Here is a 13,905-nt window from a genome sequence, read left to right on the forward strand (position 1 = left end):
GTGAAGCCACGATGTGAAATCTGGAAATCCAGCTCTGGATTCCACACTGCAAACCTCACACGCAGCCTCATTAAATAGCAATCCCAAGGGGAACGGAGGAGCCACGGTGGGTGGGGAGGGCTGCCCTGAGGCCTTTATGGGAAGGCTGGGAGAGAGGGAGGGCATTTACTACCTGGACTTCAGAGATAAGACACTGAACTAGCTGCTGCTTGAACCCAGGATCATCCATCAGCTTACAGAGGTGCTGGGATTCTAATTTTGGCTGGGAGGGCAGTGGCAAAAGCGTGGTAAATTCGCATTTGAATGCTGGCATAACCCTAGTCGCGAAACGCTGAGCAAATTCTTTTACCTCGCTCCTCCTAACTCAGTAAAAACGCCTGGCACACCGATGCTCCCTAAAGAGCCCCCCCCCCCCCCCCCGGCCGTTTGTCTGCCAGTTCCAACCCTCTGATCTTGCGCAAGTCCCGTTAACTTTCTGACTCAGTTTCTTTATCTGTGAAACGGGTGATGAGATGAGGAGCTGCAGTAAAGGGCTGACTTGGCCCCCTTGACCGACCGCTCGGGGAGGAGCACAGCAGGGGGTTATCAGGGTCACGGTGGCGTCGTCTTGCGGGGCTCGCAGCCCTGGCTGCCGTCGGTCAGGACCGGCGCAGGTTCAGGCGCAGGCAGTGCGAGATCCGCACGGTGTGCGCATCCCCAACGCGCTCTCCCCCCCGCCCCCCGCAGATCCGGCGGCTACCGCGGAGTCGGCTTTCGGCTTTTACGAGAGGCCTCCGGGTTTTGTTCCGACTGAGCCGAGTGGGCGCTTCTCGGGCCGTGTGACTTCCCGCCGCTGCTCGCTCCGCAGCCCGCTCAGCCGGGGGGAGCCGCAGCCGCGTGCGCCGCGCCGCGGGCCCCTGCGGACGCCCCGCCCCTCGAGCTCCCGGCCACGCCCCCACCGCCCTCCGATTGGTCGGCGGCGCTCGGCCCCGCCCCGCTCCCTCCGAGGGAATAAAAGCCGCGGCAGGCGCGAGTCGACGAGTGCAGCCCCGCCAGGTCAGGGCTCGCCGCGTGCTGCCGCCGCCGCCCCTGCCCTCCTGCCGCCCGGCGTCCGCGGTGGTTCGTGGTGACCGCTGGAGCCCGTCACCATCCTCTCCACGGCGTGCTGCCCCGAGCCCGCAGCCATGTGCCGCACCCTGGCCGCCTTCCCCACCACCTGCCTGGAGAGGTAAGAGAGCTCGTCCCCGGAGCTTGCCGGCCGCCCGCAGGAAGGTCCCGCCAGTCCCTCGGGAGTCGGGCGGACGGGCTCGGGGGGACTCGAGCGACTCGAGTAGAGAAGCAGAGGTTCCACATCCTCAGGGGCTTCCCTTGGAGCCTTAGAGGAGCCACGGGCCAAGAGAAGGGGGAAGGAAAAGCAGCGGGAAGCAGAGGAATCACCGTGGGCTGTCATCCCCCATCCTCTGACCAGTGGCAGTCCTCAGGTGACCTGCTGAAGACCGGCTGCAGGAAGAGCACATTGGCATCGGCGGGCAGAGTTCCCTTTTCTAGTTTCTTAAGTCTACAGCCCAGACCTGGGAGCATGCCCCTCGCGGGGCCCTGAGAAGGCAGGGAGGGTTTTTTTTTTTTGGGGGGGGTCCACCCGTGAGGGATGTGCCCACTCCCCAGGGAGCTACTCAACCACCTCTAGGCCTTGCTGGAGCTGATGGCTGGGAAGGAAAAGGAGAAGAAGGTGGAAGCAGGAATCAATTTCCACACAGTTCGAGAAATATTCAGGACAAGTCTAGAGGGTGCCCACCGGCCTTCTGCTAATCAACAGGCACAAAGATAGAGCAGTGTGCTTAAATGGGGGTGGGGGGGAACCCGAGTTCAGTGCTGTGCCCTGAACTCAGAAAGTGTAAGTCCTGCTGAAGAACAGCTGAAACATGACTTTCGCTGTTAACAGACAAGCAAAGTTTAAGCCCTGGGAACAGCCGAAGTTTCCCAGGAAACCTTGAGGCTGGAATTAGGGTGGCACCAGCCCCAAACTCCTCGGGATCCCATAAACCTTTTTGCCCTGGCTGAGCAAATGTAGGATGCCTACATGTTCCTGCTTTGTCTTCCAGAGCCAAAGAGTTCAAGACACGACTGGGGATCTTTCTTCACAAATCAGAGCTGGGCTCAGATACTGGGAATGTTGGCAAGTTCGAGTGGAGCAGCAAACACAGCAGAGATGGGTAAGTCTTGCAAGCCAGCCTAGGGCCCTAGGGGGGAGGGAGCCAGATTTAGGAAAACAGCCACAAGAGAGAAAATACAGGGAGAAACTAGGACATGCAAGGGTGGGCCCTGGTGACCCCTTCCTGGAGATTTTGGTGAAGCTTCCTGCTGGTCTGCTATGGGTGACTGGGTAGGTGGCTCCAGGGTTCTGAGGCCACCAACAGCTGTGTCCTAGAAGGTGGGAATGTCCAGTTACCAGACTCTCCCACCTGGAGACGTCATTGTCCATGCAACCAGGTCTAGGACGGGGTCTAAGAACACTTGAGGCTTTTCGGTCAGTGATTCTGCTTCCATTAGCATGCACTTTGGCTATAAGGCCTTTCATAATTAACATTAGTGGTGCCAGGTGCTGCTCTAGGCTCTGGGGTTATGGCTAGACTTAACCTCTATTCCATGAAGCCCTTACTTCCTGGGCGAAGTGTAGAAAACAAAGCTCAGAGTCAGAAGAATAGAAATGATTTTTGACAGTGAAGAGACAGTCTGAGAGTTATTTACTGAGGGCCGGAAGGTCCCTGGCTTTGGTTTCTCATTACTGAATTGTCCTCCAGAAAAATACCTGCGGCCTCAACTAAGGGTTCGAGAAGTTGGCTCCAATAATCACTGAGCAAATCTCTGTGTGAACATACAACTCCCATCAGAGTTCTAGGATTTATGCTATGCATTAGTATGTTGGGTTTTTTAAATTAAAATCTTGGCTATTTGTTTATTTATTATATATATATATATATTTTTTTTTTAGCAGAAACTTCTCAGAAGATGTGCTGGGGTGGAAAGAGTCCTTTGACTCGCTACTGAGCAGTAAAAGTGAGTAGGACCCCGTTGTGTCTGTCTGCGGATGGCACATGTGTACCCATGTGCTTTGGAGCCAGCCTGAGGGATTCTGAAAAGCGTGGGCAAAATAATAGTCGTAGTAATAATAATAATGATCCCCTAGTGTGCCAGCCTCTGTTCAGAATACAAAGGCAGGTCCTTGTTCAAGAAAATTACATCCTAAAAATAGAACCATTAACTACAATTGCTGTCTTTCTTCTTTTATTCCCCGCTGTCCTGCTATCTGACCTGTTTCTCCCTCTCTCCCCTCAACCCCAGATGGAGTGGCTGCCTTCCACGCTTTCCTGAAGACAGAGTTCAGTGAGGAAAACTTGGAGTTCTGGCTGGCCTGTGAAGAGTTTAAGAAGCTCCGATCTGCTGCCAAGCTGGCCTCCCGGGCTCACAAGATCTTTGAGGAATTCATCCGCAGTGAAGCCCCTAAAGAGGTCAGAGCCTCAGCATGTTCTGTGGGTCCTCTAGACCCTGCCTGCCCCTTTCCCCGCTGAGGATTGGGGATGGGGAGGTATCCAGCCGGGGCAGGGTTGAGCTGAGAGAGTGATCTTATTTGGCACAGGGGTGAATGGGCTTGTGTGGCCAGAGACTAGGAAAGCAGGCTCTCTGCCTCTCCTGGGTGCTATTCCCCTCAGACTCACTGATGGGGTTAGATGGCTGGGCGGGTGTTTTGGCTTCTGTCCATACCCACTTTTGCCAACTAAGGCCTTTTTAGAGGCTCAAAACACATGAGTGGGGAGACCAGTCAACCTGGGGACCTTGTGTGACCTGCCTCAGTCCCCTGGGTGACCTGCCTCAGGCTGGCTGGTCTGCGGGGCCCTGAATTTTTGCGCCTTCAGTCAGGTCTCTGCTGCCTGACACCAGCATTCCCAAGGCGAGTGAGGCCACCTTGTGGAGAGAGAATAGCGATGCCTTGCTTTGGTACCATGCGTTGTATTGCATTTTCTGGGCACTTTGATTTTTTCCACGTTCTTCCACAAAGACTTACTGAGCACCAATTACATGCAAGAAACTGTTACAGTCATTGGGGACGTAGCAGGGACAAAAGGTCTCTTCCCTAAGGAGGGAAGATGACAATAACCGATTAAATGAATAAACACACGTCAGGTGATGGTACATGTTCTGATCCAAAGAAAGCAGGTTTTGAAAGGGAGCGCCGGAGTAGGGGCAGGCTGTCCCACAGGGTGACAAATGAACAGATGCATAAGAGAAAGGAGAGAAGAACATTCCAACACAGGAAGTGGCAAGTGCAAAAGCCACCAGGCAGTGGGCTCCTGTGGAGCACGGCGAGGGAGGAAGGAAGGGTAGATGAGGTCAGGCAGGTGACCAGATGTGGGTCCAGCACGCGCTTTGGCTTTTCCTCTGAGTGATATCGGAGGACAACACTGCTGCTGGCAAGCTGACTTGAGGGCTTAAAAGGGCTCACCCTGGCCGCTGGCTGGAGGACAGACCGCAGGCCTGAGGGCCGAGGAGAGAGAGACCAGTTAGCAGGCTCTGGCATTGGCCTTAGGAGAGAGGCGATGGGGAACTGCACCAGGGAGGTCCAGAGGTGGGGACAAAAAGGTGTTAGATTTGTATACGTCCTTAATATCTCCTTGATAACGTTGAGAGATTGGAGGGCCGACACTGGATCTTCAGACAGGCCCAGAGCTGAAAAGCCAGTTAGTTAAGGGTCAGCTCAGGAGACCGCAGCTTCCTGGTTCAGAATCGGCTATTCTTTCCCCTGCTGCACCTGCTGGTCAGGCCCCCCTTGGCCTTCTGGACCCTGTGCCTTGCCCACCCCTGACCCACCATGTGCTGGCCTTCCTTCCCACAGGTGAACATAGACCACGAGACCAGGGAGCTGACCGAGAAGAACCTGCAGGCTGCCACGGCCACGTGCTTTGACGTGGCTCAGGGGAAGATCCGCACCCTGATGGAGAAGGACTCCTACCCGCGCTTCCTGAAGTCACCTGCCTACCGTGACCTGGCTGCCCAAGCGTCGGCCGCCTCTGCTTCCCAGTCCGGCTGCAGCCCAGCGGAGCCCTTACACACTTGAGCCTCCTGGCAGTGAGGGAGCCGGCGGGAAGAGAGGTGGAGTCACCCATCCCTGAGGCAGATTCTACCGAGCGAGCCCGAGAGGACAGTGACGGAAAAAAGCCCATCCGGCAGCCTGGTTGGGAAGCACCTTCTCCTCCAGATACTGTGGGACTGGATTCCATGCAGGAGAGGGGCCCGCACCCCCACTTCCAGTGGGACATCCCAGTGGATAGGGGCTGAAGCTGAGGGTTGTCCGGGGCAAGGAAAAGTGGTGCAGGAGCCATCGCTGGCTCTTGTCATTCTCCCCGGGGCAGGACGTATTTGGGGTGGTTTGGGAAGCATGGAAAAGGGAACTTGAAAACGAGCCCGAGCAGGGCAACCAGATGGGCTCTTGGGGCTGGTGAGGAGCTGACTCGGGCCGCCTCCTGTATTCCTAGCTCCCGGCCGTCCCGGGGCCCAGAAGGCAGCTGCGGATGTGGTGCCTTCCCTGCTCTGTCCTCCTCACCCACCTCCCGGCCGCCCGAGGCTCCCTTCGCTTGCACTTCTCCACATTCCTGTGTCCAGCCTCACGGTCTTCTCAAGGCCAGAGAACCAATTTGACGCTTGCCCAAAATGAGATTTTTTTTTTAATACCTCAAAAACTGGCCATTTGAGCCCCTTTCTGCATCAGTAGAGAGCCTGGAAATGGGGCCATCTCGCTCCTGTGAAATTCATCCTGGTGCTCTTGGTGACCTTTGCAGGGGGTCCCTGACCCTGTGCTTGCAGCAAGGTCCACCTGTGAGCAGAGCCTGTGAGGGCCTGTTGCTGGGCCGTGCCCTCTCGGCTCCGGGCTGCCCTTGAACATAGAGCCCATGAGGAGGAAGGCGTGGGGCCCCTCAGTGAGTAGCTAGTCCAGTGCCTGTGCTCTGCAGTGTGGAGTGAGTGAGAAAAGGGTCATAAATCTCTTGGCAGTTCCCAAATGTTCCATTGAAATCAAGCCATTCTTTTTGGTGGGCGTGAGAAGAGGGGGAAAAAGAGATGCCCAGAGCGGAAGGGGAACCTTCCATTTCTTTCCTGTGTTACTGGTGTCTCTGGGGGACGTCGAGCCAGGGATTGTGATGACCCTTGGAAGACCTTAGGACCCTGGGGGTGCAGCTGGGGACAGAGACTGCTTGGAAGAGCCCCAAGACGATGATGATGATGATGATGATGATGATGATGACGACGGGAATCCGAACCTGCTTGTCACCTCAGTGCAACACCAAATGCACGTTTTGTGGTGGGACTTCTGCAGGAGCCCAGGCCGGGGAGGTGAATGAACCAGGCGGCCCCCTCATGCCCCAGGAAAAGCAACACTGTTCTCTCCGCACTATGAGGTCCTCTGGGAGAAAATTATTTATAATGTGTTGTCGGTTTTGTGACAATTGTCATGGCATATTATTTTTATTACTGTTGTGTTGTTGCTGTTATTTATTATCGTAATTTCAGTTTGCCTCTGCTGGAGAATCTCAGCAGGAGCTGGCAGCCTGACTGTCTCCCTCTCCACCAGACTCTACCTCTGAACGTGCTGGGAACCTCTTAGCGCCTGTCAGGGACCCCTCACTGTTTAAATATTTATTTATTATTGACAATGGAGCTGGTTTCCTCGATAGGAATGATGTACTCAATCCTTGTTTCCCTGTTTCAGCATGTTATATATTCTTGTAAAATAAAAATGAAACGCAAATATGAGATCCTGTCTGCAAGGGCCGTGTGGTCAGGGAGAGGGAAGAGGAAAGGCCATGGAGAGCCTTGTGGGGGAGCTGGCCTCCGGAGATCCCTCCCCACACATGGGAGAGCTCTCGTGTCACAGTCAGAGGTACAAATGAAAGGCCTATGTTTGTCTGGTGCCTGGGTAGAATTGACGAGAAGGGGATAGGTGCTGAGGGTGGCCACCAAGACTGGCAACTTCCTTTAGCTGATGATGGCCTCAACTTGTGTGTGGCTGTTGTGTTGTGTCAAATGGACCCAGTCAGCCTGGGACTGAGAGCCCATGTCCTTCTCCCACAGCGAACTGTTCCCCGCTTGGCCTCTGACAGCACAAGGGGGAGGCCCCCTTGGCTGAGTTGCCTCAGGTGGTCAGTTAGAACATGCTTTGGGGGCATGTTCACTTTTGCCCATTTTTAAGTTGCATTAGAATTTTGTATGAACTCAAGAGTATTTTTTCAAATAATTTCGTAGAAGTCTCTGGGATGAGCTACGGGAAGCCAGTCTGTACATGAGGCTGCTCCATTCCATGGGCTGAGGGAGCAAGAGGGTTGAGCTGGGCTTGAAGGAATCTGGGGGTAGGTTTGCAAGGATCATAACTGCTCTTCCTTTGCCAATAGCCTTTCTTATCCTAATCCTCTTCCCTCCCTGCCCCCCGCTCCCCCTCCCCAGTTACCACTATTTAAAAGTTTCTTCTCTAGTGAATTATCCGTACTCTCTGGTGCATTGACTTGGATGTGGATGATATCTATTGAAAATGTGGGACGGGGTGAGCTCAGGGTCCTCCTACTGCCATCTTCTCCAGCACTTTTCTTGAATTATCTGTTTGTCCACAGATCTGGACCTTCTATTGGCTTTTATTTCTTCCCTAGTGTTAGTTAGTCTGAGTAAATGACCAGACTCCAGCGATGCCAGGGAGGAAACCTGGTGGATTTGCACTCTAAGCCCAGGTGTAAGGGACCAATGACTCTGTGGGCAACTCCAGGAGGGATTCAGAATTGAGGGGCCTGAGGAAGAAGGTTGGATCAGAGGCTGTACAAGGGCACAATGTGCGTATTTGGAAGCAAACGTGGGCAGCGAGTAGGAAAAGGCAGGTGTAATCAGCAAGTGAGAGAAATGAATGGGGATGACGGATGTTCAGTGGCAGGAGTGTGTGTGGGCAGGCCCCACAGTCCAGTGAGACCATCCTCAAGGCTTGTCCTCATCCCCCTAATGCTCCCTCTCACATAAAAAGTGGGCTTCGCTTCCATGGTGTGGCTGAAGATGGTAGGTCCACGTAAGAGAGAAGAGCAGCTCTTTGTTGACCTTTACGTGTCCCAGGTGTCCGTTCAAAATACTTTCACGCTATAATGACTGGCTAAGAGTTTAAGTGATTTCCTGAAGATCAATCACACTGCTAGCCAGTGCCTCCAATATCTTTAGACTTTGGCTCAGCAGGCAAAGCATTTCCTAAGTAGGCTGTGGCTGGCCTCCCCGGCCTCTCTCCCTACTCTCTCCCAAGTCCCTTGAAAACAAATCTGTCCCAGTTCCTAGATTTGCTGTTACTGTTTCAAGTTTCCTTACTTTCTCATCCTGGACCACCTTCCTGCTGTGTCCCCTTCTCTCATCATCGCTACCCTCCACCTCCTTAATCAGCTAGGGAGGCAACTTCCAAAGGCCAACTCAAGGATCTTTCTGGGGAGACTTCCCTGAGCCTTTGGGTCTGATTATGGATGCCTCTCCTTCCTGTAGCACTGCTGTTGATACTCACCCGAACTGGAGTACTTAGATCCCTGCTCTCTGCCTTTTTGCACCTGCTGGCAAGCTCCTGGTACTAGGCCGGTCTCTTTCTCCCCGCAGGGCCTCCCATATAAGCATTCAGCAAATGGCTCTTGAGTTAATGATTAGATTTAAACCCAGCTGGAGAAAAGCTTAGATTACAACCTTCAGCTTCCTACCAAACCTTTCCTAGATGTCCCACAAGCTCTTCATAAATAACACATTCGAAACCAAGGTCATCATCATCCCTCACAGACAGGCACTGCCTCCCATTCCTCTAACCTGATAACACAGAAGTGCTGGCCACCCATGTTTGGGCTCATCTCTTGCACATGTCATCTTATCCAATTTTGCAAATGGGTTGAGTCCAGCATCTCCTCTCCAGGTTCACGGAGACTTCTTTAGAGGAGCATTTTGTCCTCTCCAGTCTGAGCTATAAAGACCACTTTCCAACTGGTCCACTCCTTCCCCCAGCTTCTCCCATTCATTTCCCACACCGCCTGTCATCATCCAAAAAGGCCAGACCTGAGCACGTCCTGGCTGCATTAAACCTCCTTCTGGGTTCCCCTCCTACCATAAGAGAAGGTCCAAATCTGACCATGGCATCTGAGGCTCACTGTGAGCTGACCCAAGTCCCTCTCTGACCTATCTCCTGCCTAGATGGCCTTCGCACACATGCTGTTCTCTCTGCTTGGAATGCTGGCTTCCTCTTCCTCTTTTTTCTTTTTTTAAACTCGGGGTGGGGGTGGATAAGGAGAAGACTGCCTTCCTCTAAATTCAGCAAAAATAATCACCTCCTCAGTGAAACCTTCCCAGATGTCTACTGCACAGAGTTAATCTCTCCCACTTCTGTGATTCTAGGACACACTCTTTTTACTTTGTGGTCCATACTGCACAGCGCACTTCACGCTATTTCCTTCCCCTCAACTGGTCTCTTCAAGGTCACAAGCCATATTATTTACCGTGATAAGATGGGCAGAACAGATTGCAGCAAAGCAGTTCACAGCCCTGGTCTTTGGGTCAAAATTTTAGGATCGGAATCCTGGCTCATTCTCTGTATGATCTTGAGAAGTTATTATGGCAGTTCCCTCACCAGTAACATCAAGATATAAGAGTGCACCTCTCATAGGGGATATTGAATGAAATGTTTGGCACAGTGTTATTGTCCCATACATATGAGTTACTATTATTATCGATTCCCAGTACTTAGCATAGTGCCTTGTACACAGTAGGCATCAGCCAGAAATCATTTATTGCCTTTTTGAATAAAATGGAAGGAAGGACCGGATTCTAAGTCTACATTTCTTTCAAGAATAGTAGAGCTGTTTCATATTGTATATCATCTGATGTGCAGAGCATTACAGATTTTCGAGTGAGGGAATCGAAGGTTGAACCATTCATCAACTCCCTTTAATCGGGGTCAGCTAATGCTCCTTCCAAGTCAATGCTGTTGCTTCCAAGGGACTGTGGAAGCCCCCTCTCCCCACCGGCTGGTCCTTCACCCTCTGCTGCCTCCCTGTGGCCATATCAGGCAATGCAGACTTTTTCCTTGGTTGTTGCTTGACTTCTGCCCTTTTCTTTGGCTCCTTCCTTTGGAATGATATCCAAGGGATATAATTTGCAGTTTTGTTTACTAACGCATTTTAGTAAGTATGTGAACGTTTACTCTAAATGAGAATAATTAGCATGACTGTTAAGACAACAAGTGGGTACAGGATTTAAAACAATATTTCTTAAGTCAATAGGGCTAAATGAACTTTAAAAACTGAAGCTGTTAGGTAAAGAGAGAAAGGTGTTCAGGGCATATTAAGGGCTGATCTCAAGGTAATTCCCTTTCACTGAAACTTTTAAATTGGTCCAGTTCTTCAAATCGCTTTAGGGAAGAAAAGAAAGATTTGAAATTTAAATAACAGAAGAGAGATCCCAAGGGTGAGGGATGTAATGCTGTTAGCTGCTAGATAATGGAGTTTGAATCTCCATCTAGAAAAGATACCTCTTGACTTACAGTGTGGGTGATTCCCAAGCTTTGGTCACCAATCTAGACAAGGATTTGGTTTAAACTTCAAGAAAAGCAACAAAGTGTTGATTAGTCCTTTATTTGCAATAGGCCCCCACTTAAGGGAGAATTCTTTGCTGGAGAGTATCACTGTCCTAACTTATTGCATCTTGCCAGTTCAAAGAGGCAGTTTCACAGACAACGTAGATCCAGCTTTAGACAGCAGGCTCTGAATTCAGTCCCACTTCTGCTACTTGTTAGCCAAGCGATCTTCAGCACATTACTGGATTTCTCAGAGCCTCACTTTTCCCTGTTTTACCTGTAAACAACAATAGTACTGGCTTCATAGAGCTTTTGTGACGACACAATGAGAAAATTTATGGAAAATATTCAGCATAGTGCTCCACAGATAATAATCCACAAATTGTAGCTACTGATATGTGATAGGCACTATTCCAAGTGCTTCACATATATTCATCTCTGTAATCCTCACAATGTTCCCTTGAGGTAATGTGTATTATTACTTAATATCACCATATTGCAGATGTAGAAACCAAGGTCTGGAAGGTTTAAGTAAATTGCCCAAATTCAAAGAATTAGCCAGTGGCTATATTAGTTAGGTATTGCTACATGCTAAATCATTCCAAAACTCCGTGTCTTGAAATAATAAGCATTTATTATTGTTCATGAGTCTGTTGGTCAGCTAGATACTTCAGTTTATCTGGGCCAGGCTCAGCCAATCTCAACTGGCCTGTTCTTGTGTCTGTGATTCACTGGAGGGTTGGTGAGAATTGGCTGGTCTAGGATGGACTTAGTCATATATCTAAGGATTGGCTGGTTGTTGCCTTGGGCAATGGTGGTATCTGGGCCATGTGTCTCTCTTATTGCCCAGCAGGCTAATCCAGGCTTCTTCACATGGTGGCTGGGTCTCCAGAGAGTGAAAACATGCTTAGGTTTGGAACTGGTATACTATTACTTTTGTCACATTTGACTGGGCCAACCAAGTCACCAGGGCAGCCCAGATCCAAAGAGGGGAGTAATAATGAGATTAGGTCTGAAGTTAAATTGCAAAGGGCATAAGTATCAGGAGGGTTGAAAAAATGTGGCTATTTTTTGTAATTATTCTATCGTGGTGGGAGAGTATGGATTTGAATCTAGGCAGTCTGGTTCCAGAGTCCTTGCTCTGAAGCATTCTGGAGACTTAATGCCTTGACATTTGCTAGCCAGAGTCTTGCCATTTCCTGCTCCTGCCCATGAGCACAGAATGCCCTGGCAACAGCCTTGATTCAAGTGCAAGTGCTAGAGTTTCTAGCTATGCCAACTGTTATGCCTGGTCTACCCTTCTTGCTGCTCCTTTGTTTATTCTTTTGGAACTCTGCTTTATGATCACTTGGGTCCAGCGCATTCTTATTTTTGTTGCAAATTTTAATTTCCTGTTTTAGCCACACCTCTACTTTCTCATCTCTTTATTTTATTCTTAACAGGTCACAGAATAGGTAAGATTAATGTTTACTACAATCAAAGGAGAGCAGGAAAATCTGGATTTAATTAGCAAATTTGTGATGAAGCTGTGAGAACATCAGTAATATATCTGATTCAATTTGACCCCGTTGTCTTGACAAGATCGAAGAAGAGCTTCTCATCTGTAAAATGAAGTTTATTCTCACTCTTAGAGCTAATCCTTGTGGCCTTAGGGATCTTTCTGGTCGAAAGAAGGGAACAGTGAAGACACTGTGTCCCAATATCTAACATGTGTGAAAAGGGGAAACCAAAGGGACAGAGAGGGACATCCTTATATTTAGCCTTGGCCTAGGTTCCTCTGCATGTTTTCCAACTTGATGTCTGCCCCCCACCCCCCCCTCCCCACCCAAATTCTGTGCCTGCTTACCTCTGCTCTTGGTGGTGACTCCTTCTCCAGAGTCTGGGGCTCTGGACTCAGCCTCATGCCCCGGGGGCCCTGTAGGCAGTGTGAAGTCTCCTCCTACCAGGACAGTTGTCACATTCTACATGTCTCTTGGGCCACCCCTCCTTGATTTTTCTGGTTCAAGATGGTCAGGAATTTGTCTCCCCAGCAAGACTGTTTTGTGCCCAAGATTGCAAATCCAAGAAAACCACCAAGGAGCCAACACCGATGCAAGTACATGAGGGTTTATTAACAAGCTTGAGCTTGGGTCCAAGTACACCTGACATAACAGGAGCAGGGACTTGGACCCTGAGGTGGGTTACAGCTGGGTTTTTATGGGCTGGTCTAGGGGTAAGGTGGGGTTTTTCAGTAAGGGTGTGGGTGTGAGAATCTCCAGTAAAGAGGTCTCACAAGCTCTTGCTTCCTTATTCCGATAAGGGCGTGCCTTTAATTTTGCCTGTAGCCGGGGTAAGGTAGAGTTCAGTACCTGGTCACAGTGGCCTGGTCACAGTGGCCTGAGATGGCTGTAGCCGAAGCTACAATGGCTGTACTTGTGCCAATGTTAAACTTGAATGGCCCTAATTTTCTTGGCCTCCACAACTGGATATTCCTTGAGGACAGGAATATTTCCCATTGTAGCATTCAGTACACAGTAGGCATCGCAGTGCTAGAATGACAAGAACAGAACTTCTAGAGCAGGAATGAGTCTTAAAAAAACCATATGACAAAAAACAAACAAACAAAAAAAACACATGAAACTCAGCATAGCAAAACCATCCGCCCCACCTGCTGCCACTCCCCAGAACTGCCACTCCCCTAAACTGCCACAGTGCTGGCTGCAGGACAGGGTCCCTCACTGTGAGCCTGGGGCCTTTCTGAGGAGGCCTCTGAGCCTCCAGGACAGAGAGTTGAGACGGTTTGGTGAGTGAGGGAGCTTGGGCTCTGGGTTGGTGTAGTTTCTGGGAGCTTCAGTTTCATCATCATCAGGATTGTTAGGGCTTAACTGGGGTCCTGTCACTTACAGAGCAATGGGCAGGGCGCCCCGCACACCGCAGGTGATGTTCCATAAATATTAAGCACTCACTTGCCTCAAGAAGGCAGGAGCACTGGGTGTTACACTATGTTAGCAAATTGAATTTAAATTAAAAAAATATATTTTTTAAAGATTTATTTATTTATTTATTTATTTATTTATTTATTTATTTATTTATTTATTTATGATAGAGGCAGAGATACAGGCAGAGGGAGAAGCAGGCTCCATGCAGGAACCCTGACGCGGGACTCGATCCCGGGACCCCAGGACGGCGCCCCGGGCCAAAGGCCGGCGCTAAACCACTGAGCCACCCCAGGGCTCCCTAAATAAAATATTTTTAAAAAAGGAGGCGGCAGGGGATTTGGAATAACGTGGTCAAGATGACGCTGGAAGCTGTGGCCTGGAAGCCTAAGGGGC

General features: G+C 50.5%; 1 protein-coding gene across 2 annotated transcripts; it reads left to right on the forward strand.

Annotated features, from left to right (window-relative positions):
• Nucleotides 1-1,004: 1,004 nt before the first annotated feature.
• Nucleotides 1,005-6,783, forward strand: RGS16 (regulator of G protein signaling 16). 2 transcript variants are annotated; one of them, XM_041723325.1, is made up of 5 exons: nucleotides 1,005-1,207; nucleotides 2,082-2,192; nucleotides 2,975-3,036; nucleotides 3,322-3,488; nucleotides 4,871-6,783. In XM_041723325.1, the coding sequence occupies exons 1-5, from the start codon at nucleotides 1,164-1,166 to the stop codon at nucleotides 5,090-5,092; spliced, it is 606 nt and encodes a 201-aa protein (XP_041579259.1). In that variant the 5' UTR covers nucleotides 1,005-1,163; the 3' UTR covers nucleotides 5,093-6,783. The 2 variants fall into 2 exon arrangements, with proteins under 2 accessions (XP_041579259.1, XP_041579252.1); XM_041723318.1 differs by having other exon boundaries at nucleotides 1,006-1,207; nucleotides 2,972-3,036.
• Nucleotides 6,784-13,905: the final 7,122 nt, after the last annotated feature.

Source organism: Vulpes lagopus, chromosome 1, assembly GCF_018345385.1.
Source record: "Vulpes lagopus strain Blue_001 chromosome 1, ASM1834538v1, whole genome shotgun sequence".
NCBI lineage: Eukaryota > Metazoa > Chordata > Mammalia > Carnivora > Canidae > Vulpes > Vulpes lagopus.